At 45.2% G+C, this 20,987-nt stretch overlaps 1 protein-coding gene across 2 annotated transcripts in view; it reads left to right on the top strand.

The window, feature by feature from the left end:
* The window catches only part of LOC147013595 (unconventional myosin-XVI-like), a 216,530-nt gene that overhangs the window by 128,060 nt on the left and 67,483 nt on the right, over nt 1-20,987 (top strand). For both annotated transcript variants that reach the window (XM_085855525.1, XM_085855524.1), the window contains exon 27: nt 6,643-6,745. In XM_085855525.1, coding sequence (XP_085711651.1) covers nt 6,643-6,745 — 103 coding nt within the window. The remainder of the gene's footprint in view (nt 1-6,642; nt 6,746-20,987) is intronic.

The following is a 20,987-nucleotide window of genomic DNA, read 5'->3' on the forward strand; positions in this document are numbered from 1 at the left end:
ATATATATGTAAATACATACACTCAAAGGGCGGAGGAGCATCGCTGGACTTGGTATTCCAACGCTGGCGGTGTGGCAAAGGAGATTGACCATGTCCTCATTGACGGTCGTTGGAGGATGATCCAGAACTGCAGGGTCTACCGGAGTGCTCAGTTCCTCAATACTGACCACAGGCTTGTTGTAGCAACTCTAAAGCTGCACCTTAAATCCTGGAGAATGGTACCATCCCAGCCTAGGCTGGATGTTGCCAAGCTCAGGGATGAGAGAGTAGCTGAGGAGTTTGCGAACAGGCAGAGTGGACACTTGGGGGGTCTGGGTGCTTTGGGGGGTCTGGGTGCTTTGGGGGGTCCTGAAGAGTTGTGGAGCGCCTTCAAGACCACCGTCCTTGATGTTGCCGGTGGATGCCTTGGAGCTCACCGCAGGGCAAAGAAGAATTTTGTCTCTCAAGGGACACTGGATACCATTGACCAGAGTCGCAGGGCCAGGCTGAATGGCAGAGCTGAGCTGTTCAGGGAGCTGAGGCGTAAAACTGTACGTGCACTGAGGGTGGACAAGGAGGCCTATGTGCGAGGAATCTGTGAGGGGGTAGAGCATCACCTGTGGACAGGTGATTCTCGTCCCGCTTACAGGGGAATTCGTGCATTACGTTCATCCAAGCCCATCCCTCGGAGCACTGCAGTTCCAGCAGAGAGTGGTAGGCTCTTGACAGAGGAGTCTGAAGTGAAGGCCCGCTGGGCCGGTTACTTTGAGCGGTTGTACCAGGCTGATCCCCCAGCTGTCGAGTTGGACGTCAAGGGTGTTACAATCCCTGTTGCTGACCCTCGAATCAACTGTGGTCCACCTTCGCTTGTGGAAACACAGGCTGCGGTGAACCAGTTGAAACGGGGCAAAGCTCCAGGGATCTGTGGCATCCATGCCGAACTTCTCAAGGCTGGTGGAAATGCTGCACTCGTGTCGTTGCATGCAGTTTTGTGCTCTGCCTGGAACACAGGCATCATCCCAACTGACTGGAAGAGGGGCCTTGTTGTCCCTCTCTGGAAAGGGAAGGGTGATCGCCAAGACTGCAACAACTACCGAGGGGTGACGCTGCTCTCAGTGCCGGGCAAGGTCTTTGCTCGGATAATTCACGATAGGGTTCGCCACCATCTGCTTGAGCACCAGCGTCCAGAGCAGTCAGGCTTTACACCAAAGAGGTCAACGATTGACCGTATCCTTGCACTTCGTGTCCTCATCGAACGCGGACGAGAGTTTCGGCAGGGGCTGCTTGCAGCCTATGTTGATCTCAGTAAAGCGTTCGATTCAGTGAATCGGGATGTCCTCTGGAGGATTCTTGGTCTTCGTGGGGTGCCACCAAAACTGATCGATCTGATGTCTGAACTCTACTCTGGTACTGAGTGCTGTTAAGTGTGGTGGTACCATCTCTGACTTATTTCCAGTTGTTACTGGAGTTCGTCAGGGATGTGTACTTGCCCCCACACTTTTCAGCACTTGTATGGACTGGATTTTAGGGAGGATGTCGGAGAGATCAAGTTGCGGTGCATCGTTTGGCAATGTCAAGATCTCGGACCTTGATTTTGCAGATGATGCAGTCATCTTTGCGGAGACTTTAGACATCCTCTTGGGGCCCCTCGAGGTGCTGAATGAGGAGTCGGAGACGTTGGGATTACGGGTTTCTTGGGTCAAAACTAAGATCCAGGCTTTCGGTGACATCTTGGATGCTGCTGTCCTGTCTGTGTCTGTTTGTGGTGAGGATGTTGAGGTCGTGGAGAGATTCACTTACCTTGGCAGTGATATTCATGTCTCTGCTGGCTGCGAGTCAGAGGTCAATAGATGTCTGGGTCGGGCCTGGGGAGTCATGGATTCACTGGATCATGGGGTGTGGCGCTGCCGGTACCTGTGCAGGAGGACGAAAGTCTGAGTCTTCAGGTCCTTGGTACTTCCAGTCTTGCTCTATGGGTGCGAGACTTGGACTCTGACCAAGGATCTGAGACGGAGACTTAATTCCTTTGGTACCAGGTCTCTTCGGAGAATCCTTGGCTATCGCTGGTCGGATTTTGTGTCCAACGAGCGGTTGCTGAGAGAGACTCGGATGAGATTTGTTACCTGCATAGTCCATGAGCGTCAGTTGCGGCTGTATGGACATGTGGCTCGTTTTCCTGATGACGCTGATCCTGCTCACCAGATTCTCTCAGCGAGGGAGTCTCATGAGTGGAGGATGCCAGTGGGCCGACCACGTGCCTCATGGTTGCAGCAGGTTGACCATCATCTCAAGGAGATGGGGATGGGCCTGGCATCTGCCTGGGGGATGGCCAGACGGAGGCCCCTGGAGTACCGGCGGAAAGTGGACGCAGCGACGCGCTGTTCTGGCACATGCTCCCATACCTGACCTGACACACACTACGTGGCCAAAAGTATGTGGAAGCCCCTTCTAATTGGTGGATTCGGCTATTTCAGCGACACACATTGCTGACAGGTGCATAAAATCAAGCACACAGCCGTGCAATCTCCATAGACAAACATTGGCAGTAGAATGAGCCGTACTGAAGAGCTCAGTGACTTTCAACGTGGCACCGTCATAGAATGTGACCTTTCCTGCAAGTCAGTTCATCAAATTTCTGCCCTGCTGGAGCTGTCCCGATCAACTGTAAGTGCTGTTATTGTGAAGTGGAGATGTCGAGGAACAGCAACAGCTCAGCCGTGAAGTAGTCGGCCACACAAGTTCACAGAACGGGACCGCCGAGTGCTGAAGTACGTCGCGTGAAAAAACGTCTCTCGTCGGTTTTAACACTCACTACCGAGTTCCAAATTGACTCTGGAAGCAATGACGGCACAAACGCTGTTTGTCGAGAGTTTCATGAAATGGGTTTCCATGGTCGAGCAGCCGCACACGAGCCCAAGATCACCATGCGCAATGTCAAACGTCGGCTGGAGTGGTGTAAAGCTCACTCTGGAGTGGTGCAAAGACTCTGGAGCAGTGGAAACATGTTCTCTGGAGTGATAAATCACGCTTCACCATCTGGCAGTCTGACGGACAAATCTGGGTTTGGCGGATGCCAGGATAACGTGACCTGCCTGAATGCATAGTGCCAACTGTAAAGTTTGGTGAAGGAGGAATAATGGTCTGGGGCTGTTTTTCATGTGAAGGGAAATCTTAACGCTGCAGCATACAATGACATTTGAGATGATTCTATGCTTACAACTTTGTGGCAACAGTTTGAGGAAGGCCCTTTCCTGTTTCAGCATGACAATGCCCCCGTGCACAAAGCAAGGTTCATACAGAAATTGTTTGTCGAGATCAGTGTGGAAGAACTTGACTGACCTGCACAAAGCCCTGACCTCAACCCCATCAAACACCTTTGGGATTAATTGGAACACCGACTGCGAGCCAGACCTAATCGCCCAATATCAGTGCCTGACCTCACTAATGTTCTTTTGGCTGAATGGAAGCAAATCCCCACAGCAATGTTCCAACATCTGGTGGAAAGGCTTCCTAGAAGAGTGGAGGCTGTTACAGCAGCAAAGGGGGGGGGGTGTGGGGGGGGACCAACTCCATATTAATTCCAATGATTTTGGAATGAGATGTTGAGACGAGCAGGTGTCTACATACTTTTGGCCATGTCGTGTGTATATACACACACACACACACACAAACTCATATATATATATATATATATATATATATATATATATATATATATATATATATATATATATATATCTTCTTTCGGCTGCTCCCGTGAGGGGTCGCCACAGCGGATCATCCGTATGATCCGCATAGTGATTTGGCACATGTTTTACGCCGGATGCCCTTCCTGACGCAACCCTGGTCGCCTCTTACGACACAGGGATATGGTACACCTATTTAACCGGGGTATACACCGGCCCAGTACAGCCTGGTGTGTTGGCGCAGTGGTTAGGGCAGCGGCTTGGGATCCAAAAGGTCCTGAGTTCAAGCCCCGTTGGGCCACTGAATTAATACACCAGGGGGTTTACTCAGCCTGTCATCCTTCCGAGGTCGGCGAAATGAGTACCAGTGTACTGGGCCGGTGTATACCCCGGTTAAAATAGGTGTACCATATCCCTGTGTCGTAAGAGGCGACCAGGGTTGCGTCAGGAAGGGCATCCGGCGTAAAACATGTGCCAAATCACTATGCGGATCGGATGATCCGCTGTGGCGACCCCTCATGGGAGCAGCCGAAAGGAGAAGAAGAAGAAGACACCGGCCCAGTACAACTGGTACTCATTTCGCCGACCTCGGAAGGATGACAGGCTGAGTCAACCCCCTGGTGTATTAATTCAGTGGCCCAACGGGGCTTGAACTCAGGACCTTTTGGATCCCAAGCCACTGCCCTAACCACTGCGCCAACACCAGGATATATATATATATATATATATATATATATATATATATATATATATATATATATATATATATATATATATATATATATATATATATATATATATATATATATATATATATATATATATATATATATATATACATATATATATATTTTTTTTTTTCAGCCTTCTCTTGGATTTATTTGTACTCTTTGACCAATGAAATGTCAGAAACACACGTGTGAAACTGATGGTTAAAATGCTAATCTTGCACTCTTCACCAATTAAGGTTTGTTGTGCTTGGTAATTTCTGGTGAACTCACATATTTGTCTTATTAATGGCTTCTCTTCTGTCTCGTCCTTGCCGGTAGAGATGTTCTTGTGGCTGTCATGGCCTCAGACACACACGGCATCTTTTAGATTTGACTTCTTTTTCACAAGGTTCATCTGAACATTTTTTTTTGTTGTTTGCTGATGACTTGTTAAACCAGAATCGGTCCTGTCCAGAACTGGTGTTAATATAGACTCGCGAAACTCGATGTGATCATTCCACACTTCCTCATATGCCTAGTGGTCCATGCCCTGTGGCTAACATTCCCTTTTGCCCTTGATGGACATGTATTTTAGGACGGCTGGATTTCTTAATGGTTGCCTCTGTTTTTTCTGTATTTTTATTTTAATTTATTTTATTTTTATTTTTGGTTTATACTGCCAAGCACATGCTACACATAAACAAATTAGCCCGAGTGATTTGCAGGAAAAACACATGACGTGCACCCACGCAGTCAATCTGATTAGAGGATGGGGGTGTGAGTTTGACATGATTGAATAAACCTGCTGCACATGTTTAACGGAAGGAACTTTGTACCGTAGATTGATTGTAAAGACATGTTAAGCTGGCTGGTCTCTGTTCCCTTTTAAAAACCCCAAACTGCTGCCACTCTTTGTGACTATTAGGCTAATTGTGTTCCATAACCTATAAAATTTCTGGATTTTCCTCCGGGTTTCTCTTCGACATTGTCTTTACATTTGGTATCAATGTTTCTTTCCCTCCTTGGCTTTTTGGTCCAAAGAACACTTTTAGGAGGAGGTTCTCATCACATGAGTTCCTTCCAATACAAGGAACTTTGACGCAGGAGGAGACCATTAGGCCCATCAAAGCCTGCACTGTTATTGACAACCTCTAGTTGTTTGTCCGTGCCCTGTCCTTTTTAAATACCGAGCGTAAAGCAAGGAAGCAGCACGAACCATGTTAAAAGTCTTTGGGTCGAACCGCCGAAGTCCCAGACTTGGAGCGGACCCCCTACCCATTACGCCACCGAGGCTGATCAAAGTTGGGTCACAATTAACTACATTGGCAAAATACCAAATATTTTTCAGGGTGAGCAAAGTGTAAACTTGTAAGAGTCGATTTATAAACCATTATAGATCTGTGCCAAGTCCAACTAGCTTTTAACAAATTGAGACAAGATCAGATATAATTAAGTTTCCTTTACTCGGTACATTTTTGTCCCCTCTTGTGTATTGCCTTGAGTTGAACCCTTCTTTCCTTTTTTACCCCCCACTGAGCTGGTATTAATAGTGAAGAGCCCCAAGGTTTATCATCAGTGTCTATATAATTTTGGGCCATTTTGTGATCCTGGCTGTGCCATTCGATATTTCACGACCCCGGTGGAGTAGGTTAACTTGGTTAACGACAAGTGGTACGCTCAGTAAAGAAAAATAAACTAACTCCGGAGGACCATTGTGGACTAAGCATTAATTTTCCGTGGAAATCTAGGTGTCTTTTGTGTAAAAAATATTTAAAAAAAAGACTTCTTTTTTCTCACCTTCCTCCTCTCCATCCCCGTGGGTTGAAGTGAGGGTAGGGAAGGGGAGGGTTTCGAGTGTCTAAAGGTGGAGGCAATGAGGGGAGGGGGGGAATGATGTAATTTCATTAGCCACTGCGCAGATTTTTACATCGCAGGAGAGGCGGGGGCTGTGATACAGCCTGAGGATCAGGACGTTGCAAAGAACACGAGAGGCTGTGCAAGGCAGGAGTGTAAGAGCGAGGGCTAGTTGGAGTTTTAAATCTTATTTAGAAATGTTATTCTGATGTTTGAGATTATCATGTGTCAGGATTTATTTGTTCAATGCAAGTGTATGGATTGAAAGGGAGGATGTGGTCAGAGAAACCTTTAATGGATATGTTCCTTGTTGTCCGTCTCTTCGTGATTGCCTGTCCTATTCCTGTCACTCTTAATGACACTTTCTTTCTCCTTCCTACAATTGCTCCTCGATTCCTTCCCTCTTTTCCTAGGTATGTGGAGTTGCGCCATGCTGCTTGGACCGCCACTGCTAGCCGGAAAGAGGCCGACATCTGCCAGGATATTTTGCGCTACTGCCGTCTGCGTGATTGGAAGGTGGGTATACCTGGATGGGTGTTGCAAACCTGGAGGAATCGGAAACATTTTTGTCATCATGACATCCATTGGCAAATATAACCTTTGATCGTGAAATGAGGACTCTGTTGTATCCACGTCTTTTGTTGAATCAGCATGTTCTGAAAGGTTGCCAGTGTGTGTGGGGTTTTTTATTTTTTATTTATTTATTTATTTATTTTTAAACCTCTGCACACCACTCAGAACCATTTTAGTTGGACTGTCTCGCAAATAGAACAAGCTCTGTCTCGTGTCTGGAAACATTTGCGACAAAGGGGACAAATGCGTTGGTGAAAGGGCGACCGTGATCAAGTAACGTAATTAAATGTCATCGCGGTCCAAACTTTTGATGAAAGCACACATGACTGCATGAGCTCGGATTTTGAATGCATTGTTTTTTTTTTTTTTTAGTTTGCTTTCATTTTTGTGCACACAACCAGCTTAGATTAATTGATGCATACCTGGCACCTGCAATGTGGCTGCATCATTTATTTGGGGTGCATCAGCAATGCTGCTTATAGGTGTTACTGGTGCAGTGCTGGCCCCCCACAACACCTCTTCACAGTAGATCGACAAGAATATATATAATTTGGCTGGGAAACCGACACACAATGGCGTACCCTTTTCCAAGCGTATCCCAATATGTTTAACGTGCTCTAGTAAATGATAACAGTCTTTTGATGTGTGCTATCTCATCTCTGAAATATGATAGCAGACCAGGAACTCGTTTGCGTGGGAAGAATGAACATCTTACACATGTTAAGAAATAATTTTTGGATTTAGATTCCCATCATCACCGTCGTCAATGTCGTCTTAATCGTTATCATCATACTATGTCATTCACAGATTCATCAGTGTTGCCGAAGCAGTCTCTTCGCAAAGGTTATTTTTGGTGGTTTGCACTTCTCTTCCAGCGGTCAATCAGGGCAGGAATTTGTAATTTGTTCGATGTTCCGGCGATAACTCGGCGACTCTTCCCTAAAGACACCGTTGGTTCTTTAACATCCACCAGCAACCGATGCTGTAGATGGGTCCTCTGGCTTAGCACCCATCCGAGGGACGGCGTACGCACGTCACCATCGTCCTGCTTGTTTATAGCTGGGTCAAGATTCGAGCTAGACAGCTCAGAGGCGAGTGTGGAAACAATCTAAAAGATCCTGATAGGCCATAAGCTCTCCATTATATTTCTCCTGTATTTATGTTCAGATTGCTGGTGCAGAGCTGATTGGTGAAGAGGTTCATTAATTGGGTAAAATATTAACTTTTACCTTTGAATTTGTGTCAATTTTACGTTTGCACACACCTCCACTGCTTTGTGTCATCTATATCTCTGTTCTTCATTGCACGGCCCGTGGGCCACTGGCGGCCCCTGGTAGCCTAAAGTGCGGCCCCTGCCTTGTGGCCGATAATACATCAATGTGAAAACGCCCCATCATAATCCGCCATAAATGCTGTCAAATTGACCCAATGGTTACAGTTGAGTTTTACAACGCGAAACATAGAAATAACATAGCAGGAAACATACAATTATGCTTTGGGCCCAGTTAACCACAAGGAAGAGTACATGGGGGGTGGAGCGAATAGCAGGTATTACGGAGATCTGCAGGCGGTGTGGCAGCTCTCGCACTGATGTCTTATCGGCAAAAGTGCCCCCCCCCCTCTAAAAATAGTGAAGATAACTGGTCTATATTATTAAAGGAGCCGTGTCTGTCTGTCTGTCTGTCTGTCTGTCTGTCTGTCTGTCTGTTTGTTTGTTTGTCATGTTATAACTTCAGAACGGATGAACGGATTTCAATAAATCAAATTACGGTGGATTCAGGAAACTCCCGGGAAGGTTTGTGATGAAAAAAAAATGTTTGTTTTATTTTTTCATCGGTACACGTGGCTAAACTGCAAACGCCAACTTGCAACGCTGGTTATCCCCACACTTCCAGGAATCCTTTTTCTTCTTGCCCTGTTGATTAGCCATCACAGCAAAGATTGGTATTTCCATCAGCAAAGTGACGGGTCTTATATTCTAGTATATTCTCAATTATCTTGTTCGATAATGTTTTGCATTATTGGTTATCTGCGATTACCTCCACAACAGTGTGATAGGAAGGTGCAGATCGACATTCCCCACCGAATCAGCATTCCCGACTTGTCTTTGAGCTGCCGAGTTCTGGGTTCGATTCTCAACCTGATGTAAACTGTAATATTTCTGCTTTCCAGGCAAGGAGTCCCAGTGAAGAATATGCCCTCCGTCGGATGGATGTTAAGCTATTTGTCTCAGCTGCGAGCATTAGTTCATGGACGTTAAAGATCGCATGGTGTCTTTTCACTGAGATGCGAGATATCGCCGACACTGGCTGTAAGTCTGTAACCTGTTTCCTTTTGTCATTTTGCTCCTCCATGAGTCTAGTTTTGTACATCTGGATTTGGGGATTTTATCCCATTCATCCTTAAAGATTTGCTCAAGCTCTGTCAAGTTGGATGGGGAGCGTCGGTGAACAGCGTTCTTCAAATCTTTCCACAGATTCTCAATGGGAGTCAAGTGTGACCTTTGGTTGGGCCACTCAAAGACCTTCATGTTCTTGTTCTGAAGCCATTCCAGTGTTGCTTTGGCTGTGTGCTTGGGGTCATTGTCCTGTTGGAATGTAAATCTTCACCGCAGTTTTTGGTCTTTTGCACTCTGAAGCACGTTCTCCTCATGTATTTCCCTGTATTTGGCTCCATTCATTGTTCCCTCCATCCTTAGAAGTCTCCCAGTCCCTGCAGCTGAAAAGCATCCCCACAGCATGATGCTGCCACCACCATGCTTCACGGTGGAAATGGTGTTAGATGGGTGATGAGTGTGCTCGGTTTCTGCCAGACATTGCGCTTTGCATTCAGACCAAAGATTTCACTTTTCATCTCATCAGATCACAGAATCTTTTGCCTCTTGCTCTGAGAGTCTTTCACGTGCCTTTTTACAAACTCCAGGTGTGCTGTCATGTGCCTTTTTCTCAGGAGTGGCTTCTGTCTGGCCACTCTCCCATGAAGCCTGGATTTGTGAAGTGCTGCAGAGACTGTTGTCCTTCCGGCAGGTTCTCCCATCTCAGCCAAGGAACTCTGTAGTTCTGTCAGAGTGGTCATTGGGTTCTTGGTCACCTCCGTGACCAAGGTCCTTCATGCCCGGTTTCTCAGTTTGGTTGGACAGCCAGCTCAAGGAAGAGTCTGGGTAGTTCCATATTCTTTCCATTTCCGAATGATGGAGCTCACTGTGCTCTTGGGAACTTTCAACACTAGAAATTGTTTTACACCCTTCCCCAGATCTAGGCGTCCTCACAATTCTATCTCGGAGTTTTACAAACAGTTCCTTAGACTTCTTGGTGGAGTTTCTGCTCTGATATGTTAACTGTGGGATCTTATGTAGAAAGGTGTGTTTCTTTCTAATTCATGTCCAATCAAATGAATTGGCCACAGGTGGACTCCAATCAAGTTGTAGAGAAATCTCAAGGATGATCAAAGGAAATTGGATGCACCTGAGCTCAACTTGGAGAGTCATAGCAAAGGGGTTGAATATTTATTGATGCAAGACATTTCAGCTTTTCATTTTAATTAATTTGTTAAAATTCCTGAAAACATGTTTTTACTTCATCATCATGGGGTATTTTGGGTAGATCGGTGACAATTTTTAAAAAATTTAAATTCAGGATGTAACACTACAAAATGTGACAAAAGTCAAGGGGTGTGAATACTTTCTGAAGGCACAGTATGTATGCATTGGTGCGAATTCTGGCCCGCCTGGCGTGCGATCGGCCGCGTACCTCTAATGGCAGCCGCATCGCCCTCCGGACGGACAATTCAGTCATGACCCTCCTGGAACAACCGCCAGGAGCCAGTCACGGGTGGGGGTTTAACCTCACCACGATCGTGCCAATTGCCCACCCGTGCAGGATAGGGTTGCTCGCCAAATTCGACCTACCTAAGTACCTACGCGAGTGGTTGACCGGGCGATCATATCTCGCCGCAGGTCGGCCGAGGACACGAACCGCTTAAGCGGTCCGTTCCATGCTACAGTGATAACCGAGCGGTGTTATCGCCAACCTCGACGGATGTGATTCTGTTTACCCGGCATTCAAAACCCACTACTCATTCCACGATACAAGATGGCACTTCCAATAGGGAAAGGACGCAACGAACGGGATACGTTTCACACAAGCACATTTATTTCAATTACACACACAACACAAGCAAGTCAGTCATGCAATATACAAGCAACAAATAGAATGAAAAAGCAATACGACCGACTATAATTATTATTTACAAGCACTTACACAGTTTCTACTTGGCAGGACACGGCGCCACAGCATGCATACAAAAACAAAGGAAGACCTCCCTCACAGGCAAGGGGGTAGACGGGGTCCGTAGACCTTTATGGCCGTGGGCCGTGGATGACCGAAAAGGCCCACGAGACTGAAGGGTCTTACCCGCACCCTCGTGGTGCGACGGTGGGCAGTCGCGACGTCTCGTCCCCACGGCAACTAGCGTAGCCGCGCCTGATCTCGGGCCTTGCAACGGTGGGCAGGTCGTGACGCCTTCTCCCCACGGCCACTAGGACAAGACTTCCACCCGACTGCCCCAAGTCTGTCTACATTGAAGACTTGGACCAATACCACGACGACCAAGACTTCCACATGACTGCCCCAAGTCTCTGCTATCCGCCCTCTTTTCCAAGTGCTACTCTTGCCCTTTTATTTCTCCTGCACCCGCCCCACCCTTCGCGGCGCGTGGGTGGGGGGAGGAACATTCAGAGAAATTGGGGCAGGAGTTGGTTTCCAACCGTCAAACTTGTTTACCGGAGGAGAAATTGGGGTGGGGCTGATTTCGTTGCTCCTTTAGTGGTGTTGTGGTGTGGATGGCGTGGTTGTTGAGATGGCGTGGTTGTTCCAAAATAAAGACAGGTAAAGAAAAATGGCTAACTCAAAGCGTCGCAGCCCAGATGAATCACACATATTCCCTCTAAACAACGGGTGTGGACTAACTACACATGAACTTATCGATATATCTAACCTGAGGACCTTTCTGGTGTATTGCAAATTTCCACAGCCGTAACAGTGTGTATGTATGTATGTATATGTATATGTATATATATATATATATATATATATATATATATATATATATATATATATATATATGTTTGTGTTTATATATCGAAACATGTGGAGTGTGACAAGCACTCCCCCGATATCCATTGGACAGAGTCCAACACCAAAGCGTCACCTCCAATCCAGAGGCCTCAGCCCAGTGACTCTGTTGAACAGACAAAGATTACATGGTCGACATCAATTAAAATCAAATCAAATCAAATCAAGCCACCTATCAAGATTTCAGGCTTGTTTGCTCTCATCAGAACAGCATAGCAATAAATAGCTAACCAATGATGACCATATTCATCGTTTAAACATCAGACGCATCTCCTGACTATGATGGTGAGCATCGCCACGGATTATGTCTCACACAGCTCTTTGCAGATTATGCGGTTTTACCTTGTGAGACATAACCCGTGGCTCCTCACCATAATTGTCAGGATGTGTGCCTGATATATGTGGATATGTGGATACAAACAAACAAACAAACAAACAAGCAAACAAGCAAACAAGCAAACAAGCAAACAAGCAAGCAAGCAAGCAAGCAAACAAACACGACATAATAGTGACCAAAGCTTTTCGTGCTGCACTCTTCAGGGTAAAAATCGCAGCAAGTGAAGGAAGAAGTGAAGGCGAGTGCTTTATACGCGGGTCTCATTAAGGTGGACGCTGATTGGTTCAACCGTAATGATGTCACGGTTAATCCAAACGCCCATTGGTTGGCTCATTATCTTCACCTCAAACTCCCATTGGTTGGAGCAGAGTTTGTCGATGATTGATGTTTGCAACTGCATCCTGGAGAGAGGGGGATGGGTTTCCCCTAATAGTACTGCAGCAGAGCAAACCAATTGTTTGACTTTTCATAAAATCACCAAAATTGGTACATATGTTGACTAATGTATTCTGAACAATTCTGGATATGGAGCCACTCGAGATTTTTCCTTGGTCAGCTTTGATCAGCTGACCTTGCAGAAGATGACCAGCCTCCTGAGGATTTCGAAGACTGGTGCCATCAGAAAGAGAACAGCTCTCCCCAGTTTTTGTACTGGGCAACAGTCCTGGATCTGGAGCTCTCCATCCTAATCTACGTGCGATCTCTGAGAGAGGGAGATTTCATCATGTACCTGGATGCTCTCACTGAGATAGTCCCATGGTTCTTCGCGCTGGACCATATAAACTATGCCCGGTGGATACCGGTCCATATGCGTGACATGGCAGAACTTCCACAACAGCACCCAGAGATCTACAATGAGTTCAAGGCACGCCACTTCACAGTGGAAAAGACCAAGAGGGCATTCTCAGCAATTCCTCTTGACCAAGCGCATGAACAAAACAATGCCCGTGTCAAGGGTGACGGAGGTGCCGTTGGCCTGACGGACAATCCCAGTGCTCTGAGGCGCTGGATGGTCACCGGACCCGATGTGGCCAGAGTGATCATGGAGTTTGAGGAGGCGAACATGCATCCAAATGCCAATGAGGAGACACGTCACCATGAAGAAAATACTGGCTCATAATATTTGAATACGCCTTTTCATGGTCAATTTACTGAATTTTACACTTTCCTTATATGTACCACCAATACAATAAGAAAATAAGAGCATATTGCCAATTTCGCTAAAGTAGAATGGTGGCCATTTTGGAAAATGGTCACCGAAGCTGACCAAGGCACAATCTCGGGTGGCTCCATGTCTAGAATTGTTCGGAATACATTATTCTACATGTGTACCAATTTTGGTGCTTTTATGCAAATTTGAACAATTGATCTGAAATATCAGACTACGCTGTAGGACGATAAGGTCCATTCACCATTTGTTACCGTACTTCCCTTGATCTTTCCATGCTGAAAGAGACACAGAGATCGTACAAATTCCTTTTGACGACATAGTATTGGATCGGTGGTAAGGATGAAGGTTGCTTCCAACATACGTAAATTAGTTGATTTACGTCCGGACGGGAGTTCATCTTTGGAAGCTTCCAGGTGGTGTTTGTCTCCGGATGCGTCCGGGCAGGGTTTGTCTCTGGATGGTATTTATCTCCAGATGGTTCTGGATGGGAGTTTATCTCAAGATGGTCTTTATGTCCAGACGATAGTTCGTTTCTGGACGCGTCCGGGTGGTGTTTGTGTCCGGATGCATCCGGGTGGTGTTTGTCTCCAGACACGTCCGGGTGGCGTTTGCCTCTGGATGCATCCGGGCGGTATTTATGTCCAGTTGGGAGTTTGTCTCCGGACGGGAGTTTCTCTTCGGACGTGTCCGGACAGGAGTTTCTCTCCAGATGCGTCCAGATGGGAGTTTGTCTTTGGATGTGTCTGAGCACTGTTTATGTCTGGATGGCTTGGTTCCGGATGCGTCTGGTGGGTTTTGTCTCCAGACATGTCTGGGCGCTGTTTGTCTCTGGGTTGTGTTTGTAGTATGACCAGTAGAAAATGGATTTCAGACATTATTTTGTTTTCATCTTCACTGTTATTCTATGCAGAATCATTTTGATGAAACAGTATGAATCACAATTAACGCTCCACCGCACATCTGACTTTCCTTCCCCCACCCCTTCTCGCTCCTCCAACCCTCCTCGCTCCCCCACCCCTCTCTCCCTCATCCCCTATTCCCCCCCCCCTTTAAATTCCCATTAGCGAAGTGACAGGTGGTATTTGCTCGTATTTGTCTAATATATATATATATATATATATATATATATATATATATATATATATATATATATATATATATATATATATATATATATATATATATATATATATACATATATAATAAAAGCAAACAAAAAGTATTATTTTGGTGAAGCAAAAAATAAAATATCTATTTCTAAAAAGCAACACACACACACACACACACACACACACACACACACACACACACACACACACACACACACACACACACACACACACACACACACACACACACACACACACACACACACACCTTAATGGTGAGGTAGTGAGTGGGCTTGGGATCCTGAGGTCCTGAGTTCAAACCCCGCTCAGCTATTGAATTAATACCAGGTGGGGTTAACTCGATCTGTCATCCTTCCGAGGTCGGAAAAATGAGTGCCAGCTTGGTGGTGTACTGTGTTGGAGTGGCAACACGTCCATAATTGTGTCCAATAGCCAAAGAGACTGCTTTGTCAGCATCAACGCTCTGCACAGAGTATGGTCCCAATGGATGTATGTATATATATATATATATATATATATATATATATATATATATATATATATATATATATATATATATATATTCACACTATCCATGGGAAGTGAAGTAGATACAATCTCAGGCTCATGGAGGAGCTTGCACATGCATCACGTGCAGAACTAGAAGGGCACTCGGTAGAGTGCATACCTCCGCCACGTAATGCCTGATCCACGACAACATATCAGGCCCAATACATGTTTGAAATATCATGCGAGCAGTACAATGTCGTTTTTGGCGCTATCTCTCAATGGTGAAGAATCACTCAAAAAAATTCTAGTAGTCGGATCCGGATTCGGATCTTCACTAAAATCGAATCGGTTCGTCCTTTTCACACACCCAACCTGTCCACAAAATATATATATTTTTTGTATACACCGTCAAGGCTCATATGAGAGCTAACACACAGAAACACACAACAAGGGGAGCAAGGGACAAGAGTGGCAGGAGACGGAATGAAAAAAGAGTGAGGAACAGAGACGTGAGATCTGTGGAAGCGAGATGGATGGGGTGGGGTACCCGGGGTAAACAAGATGGACACTACAGGGACTTTCAGGTCCGATTTAATTCTACCAAGAGTACGTTTTTGTGATGGCACCCTTGCCGAATTTCAAATTCCCTCTATTAGATGCATGGCATTACTATCCTCGTTCGGAACAACCCTTCCTCATCCCTCATCGCCACGCAAGGCCCTGAGGACGGTGACCCTCCAATGGGGGATTGGATGCACCTCAATAGTGTTCTGCATCATAAATTTGTTGTCCTTGCAGAGTGGGTGTTAAACAGGATGTCCCATCTGTGATCATCTGATTGTCCTTGCATGGTGATAGCTGGTACTATGAATGCTATAGACATTGTAAGCTTGTTCTAGCCTCTTTGAAGGCATGGCGTCGGCAGACAACATATACAATAGATTTCATCAAATGAGGCTGAGAAGAGCATTATCACCGCCACTGATAAGTGTATTATACATACATACATACTTCCTCTGAAAAAAAGGTGAATACAAGAAACATCAGCCACTCTTGGTTTCCATCAGCGGTTAGCAAACTCTTATCGGCTATCAGTTGATTTGATCCACTGTTAGCCGATACTCTGGCCATGCTGTAATTTCCTGCCTGAATTACTACTGGGAAGACAATGGCAAACCACCCAGCTTATCCCCTGCCTTTAGACTGCTGGTCTCCTGTTGGAAGAAATGGTAGGGATCGGATTTGATTTCATACAAGTACTTATTTTCTTCTTTTTCTTTTCACGACCACCTTTTCGCGTGGGGTCGGCCAGGGGAAGATTGGCCCAAGTCTTCACGAACTGGCTGGCCAGGCCTGACATTCAACTACTTCGGGCAGGAATTTGGAATTTGGCCATGGTGCCCGGTGATAGCTCACGTACTCATCGCGAAGGACACCATGGGATCTTTGATATCCACCAACGAATGCTGGCGAATGGGACACTCGTTTAACAACCATCTGGAGGACGGCATGCACCTTGAAGAATCACCCTGATGTGTAAGACCCGGGCTGACAGTTTATGGCTGTGTCAGGAATCAAACCCAGGCTAGACAGTTTAGAGGCGAGTGTGCGTACCTCTAGGCTATCCTGTCAGCCCAGGAATTCATATAAAGCCTAACGATGACTGATAGGAAAGTGGATGTACATAATGGAAGTGCAGTACAGTCAGTCAATGCTTCGGAATGGAATAAAGAGATTAATTTTTCCTTTGGATGAAAGGGCCGTCAAACAACAGCTAAACAAATGTGCTGGTCTGTTTAGCATTCCCATCTGAACTGATGGTGCATGAGGCTCTGAACCCACCCACGAGGTTCAAATCCTATGTGCAGTACTATATATCACTTGAATCACTTGATCTAGGATTTTACAGTCACATTCAAATAACTGACCAAATACAGCAATGGAATATCAGGAGGAACAAACAACGATGGGGTCATCAGGAGGAACCTGGGTAGGATTCGGGTTTCGGCTGCTACTCCTCTACCCTCAACTGTTGACTGTTGTTCATATCCGTTGAAGTTTCAACTGTGGTTACACGGTAGTTGCTGCATGAGTCGTACTTCATGGGATTGTCTTTCCAGCAGTTTTCCAGATTAGACTGTATTTGTCCATTGTTTACTCATGGCCTTATAACTCAAGTTAAAGCAGTACTTTGACTCTACCAATGTCTTTTCCCTGCGTGTGATTGATGTGCAAACTCATCAATGAGCCTTAGATGGATGTAAAATAAATATAAAATAGCCAACTGTACTGTACTGCATGTAGCTTTACCTTAACTCCATCACAATGCAACAATTAAACCTAAAGGCTTAACCTCAGCACAAAGTGACCACACACTCCAAGCTAGCTTTCATTGATTCCTGGAGTAACTCTAACCTTGTTTTAAACTCTATCCTCAGCACAAATACATTGCCAATCCAAGGCTCACCCTTTCACACTATTATCAGCAGTAACCCATTTGGTCTGTATCACCACCAGCGCAATAATTTAGACATGTCTTAACTCGGGCCTCGGAACTTACTCGATAATATTACTCCATCTTTTCCAGTCTCTGACAGGTTGAGGGTCAAACGTCAGGATAATGCTCGCTACAGTCAGATCCTATTTGATTGTCTCAGACCATTTTGTTTAGGGGTGTATTCTAGAGTTTAGGGGTGCCAGCCACCTTGGTTGTATTGAAGCCCTTTGATCTCTTTACGGACTCTGGTCAACCTTCGTAAACCCCCATGTGGATATTACAACCTATGACAGACACACACACACACACACACACACACACACACACACTGATCATCTCAACTCGCTCTTGGAAGAACAAGATGACAGACAGTTAAAAAGGCAATAAACATACTGATATTTGGGCACTGGAGTGGCAAGAATGGAATGAAGAGGGTTGGGGAGGAAACACAGTAACCTGCATTTTAGAAGTATGGGTTAGGTAGCGTTAATGGGGATAGAAAAATGTGATGGTGGAGCTCCATCTGCTTGAAGCCCTGGAGGGAAGAGTTTTATTGCATCATCTCCAGAAGGCAGTTCCACGAATGAGGATAGAGAAATAAAAGAGTAACAATGAATGGTACCTTAAAAAGTTTGCACTATATCGCAGTAAAGTAGAAAACAGGACAAGTATGATGATGGGATGGTGGAGGTGATGCTTCATCCTCCATCCAATTCCTTCCAATATGAGATCATTTCTCACCCCAGGGTGGACATTGTCTTTTACCATATTGGCTCATCCAGTGCTACTCGTGCTCCAGGCTTTGCACTCTGGTTTTAATAGCCATTGATAAATCAAGGGCTGATGATATTCTGCATGTAGCCAATCACCCCCCCCCCCACCTTTCCTTCTCTCCCCAAAAATACTTCTGGCAACACAATACACAAAGTCCTTTATATATCAATAATGCTCATAATTTCCCTCATTATATGTAATAATGCAAGAATGGAGGTTAATGTGGACTCAGACCTCCTTACCCATGTCCTGTCACTATCCTCCATAACAGCTTATAAATGTAGATTTCCATCAAGCCCATTGGCATAAAAAATCGTTTGTCGGTAGACATTGTTTTTTCATTTTATTGTGTTCAATTTTGTTTTCCAACAAGTCAATTCAAGCCAATTTGAATGTACACTCCAAGTTATTTTAGTGAATGTACGTGGGTTTTAGTTTTAATTGCCATATGTTATACAGCGATGGTGATAGCTCCAGCTTCCAAATAAACTTGAGAATTTGTAGAACACGTCTTGAGAAAGAAATACGTGGGGGGGGGGGATGAGAGGGCCCGCAAGCAGCAAATCTGATTGGTCGAGATAATGCAAAATGCGGTAATATTTTGTCCAAACACTCCTAAACAGAAGGGTTTTGAAAGTACTAAAAAGACGATTTGTGTTCTTCAGTGTTCAAGTACATAATTCTCTTTAAATAAAATAAAGATTTTAAAGGTCATAGAAAAAAAAAAACGACCAGAAGTTGATGCAGTGTTTTAACCACCACCTTATTTAACACATTTCGTTAGTTATCCATGCTTGTGGCTTGTGTCCTTTTTCTTAAAAACAGTGGGTTTCCTGTTTGGAAGGATTTTCACTTTTGTTTGACTGCCAGGCGATCAGACAGACAAAAATAACTATCTCATTCCTCTCTGCACATGCCGAATCGGGACGAATTCAGAGCCAAAGTACTGTTAAACGGCAAGTTCGTTTTCTGATTCATGTTCCGATTTGTGTTCAAAATATTACATTCAATTGAAATTAAGTTGTTCTTCGATCATAATTTGATATTTGTAGGCAGACGAACAGACAGACATAAGTGAAGCAATTGCTTAACCCCTGCTTTTCGCTTTGCGTGCTTGGAGTAATTAACCGTACCACCTATTGGAATCGGCGGTGTTGCAATCGGTGAGACTGCTGGTGGGTGGTCAATGTGGTCCCTTATTCAAATTGCAAGTTTTGAATTGGCAAGAGTCCACTGTGTTATAATCTGTACCTGAGAAGACTTTCTGAGGTCTGTAAGCACTGAATGAATTCCTGGTGGAGTTGAATCAAACTATAACTGCCATTCTGATTTGGTGCAGACAAATGGCATTTCCTCATCAAGTACGTCATCCTTTGCAGCGGAAGTGAAATGAACTGTACCATCTGCAGTCAAGTAGATTTAAAAGATCCCTTGGTAACTTTTTCAGGAATATGCACTTCGGCTTGGTGCCATGGCTATATATATATATATATATATATATATATATATATATATATATATATATATATATATATATATATATATATATATATATATATATATATATATATATATATATATATATATATGTATATGTATATATGTATGTATATATATATATGTATGTATGTATATATATATATATATATATATATGTTTTTATATATATATTAAAAATATATATATATATGTATATATATATTGTTGCGGATTCGCGCCCGCCGGCGTGCGAGCGGCCACGTAATTCGAATCGCGGCACGTTGCCCACCGGACGGACAATCCCGTCGTGACCTTCTCAGACTAACGCCGGGAACTAGTCACGGGTGGGCCTTTCGGCCTCACCACGATCGTGCCAATCGCCCCCCCGCGTGGGATAGGGTTGTTCGCCAAATTCGACCTACCTAAGTACCCACACGGAGGGTAGACCGGGCGATCGCACCTCGCCGCAGGTCGACTTCGGACACGGGCCACTTTAAGCGACCCGTTCCGTACTATCGGGATAACCGAGCGGTGTTATCGTCAACCTCGATGGTTCGATTAATTATTGGGCGTATTTAGCCCACGACCAACCCTTTACGTGAAGTAAGATGGAGATTCAATAAAAGAAAAGACGAAGCGAAACGGGAAAAACAGTTCAACAGAAAGCACATTTATTCCGCGGCAAACGGAAAGCACACATATACAATTATGCACCAAAAGCAAATGTAAAAGTAACACGACAATTCTGCACAAAAAGCAAATGCAACAAAAGAGACTCAATGCAGATCTACTACCGACTACGCGAGCACACGGCAACACTTACACAGTTTTACTTCACAGACGGCGCCGACAACACATGTACTCCAAAGCAAAAGAAAAAGGGGCCACCCTCAAATACAAGGGGGCAGACGGGCCTGGGGCCGAGACCGCGTCGAGCCTACCCATCTGGTGATGAGCCGCAAAATGGAGGCGGCGCCCCGACTCCGCGGGCCTCGCTGGCACTGCCTGGAATGGGGTGGGAACGGGGCCCCCTTCTCACACTATCTCAGCGCGGGGGGAAACGGGGGGGGTTGTTGATGCTCGGGGGAAAGAGGATATCTGGCTGGCTTGGGTCCCGCGACGAGCGACGCCACTGTGACCTCGACCGCGTTACCGGCCTCCCCTCTCCGCAGCTCC

Source organism: Eptatretus burgeri, chromosome 14 (assembly GCF_056783735.1).
Source record: "Eptatretus burgeri isolate ZD-2024b chromosome 14, Ebu_testis_v1, whole genome shotgun sequence".
NCBI lineage: Eukaryota > Metazoa > Chordata > Myxini > Myxiniformes > Myxinidae > Eptatretus > Eptatretus burgeri.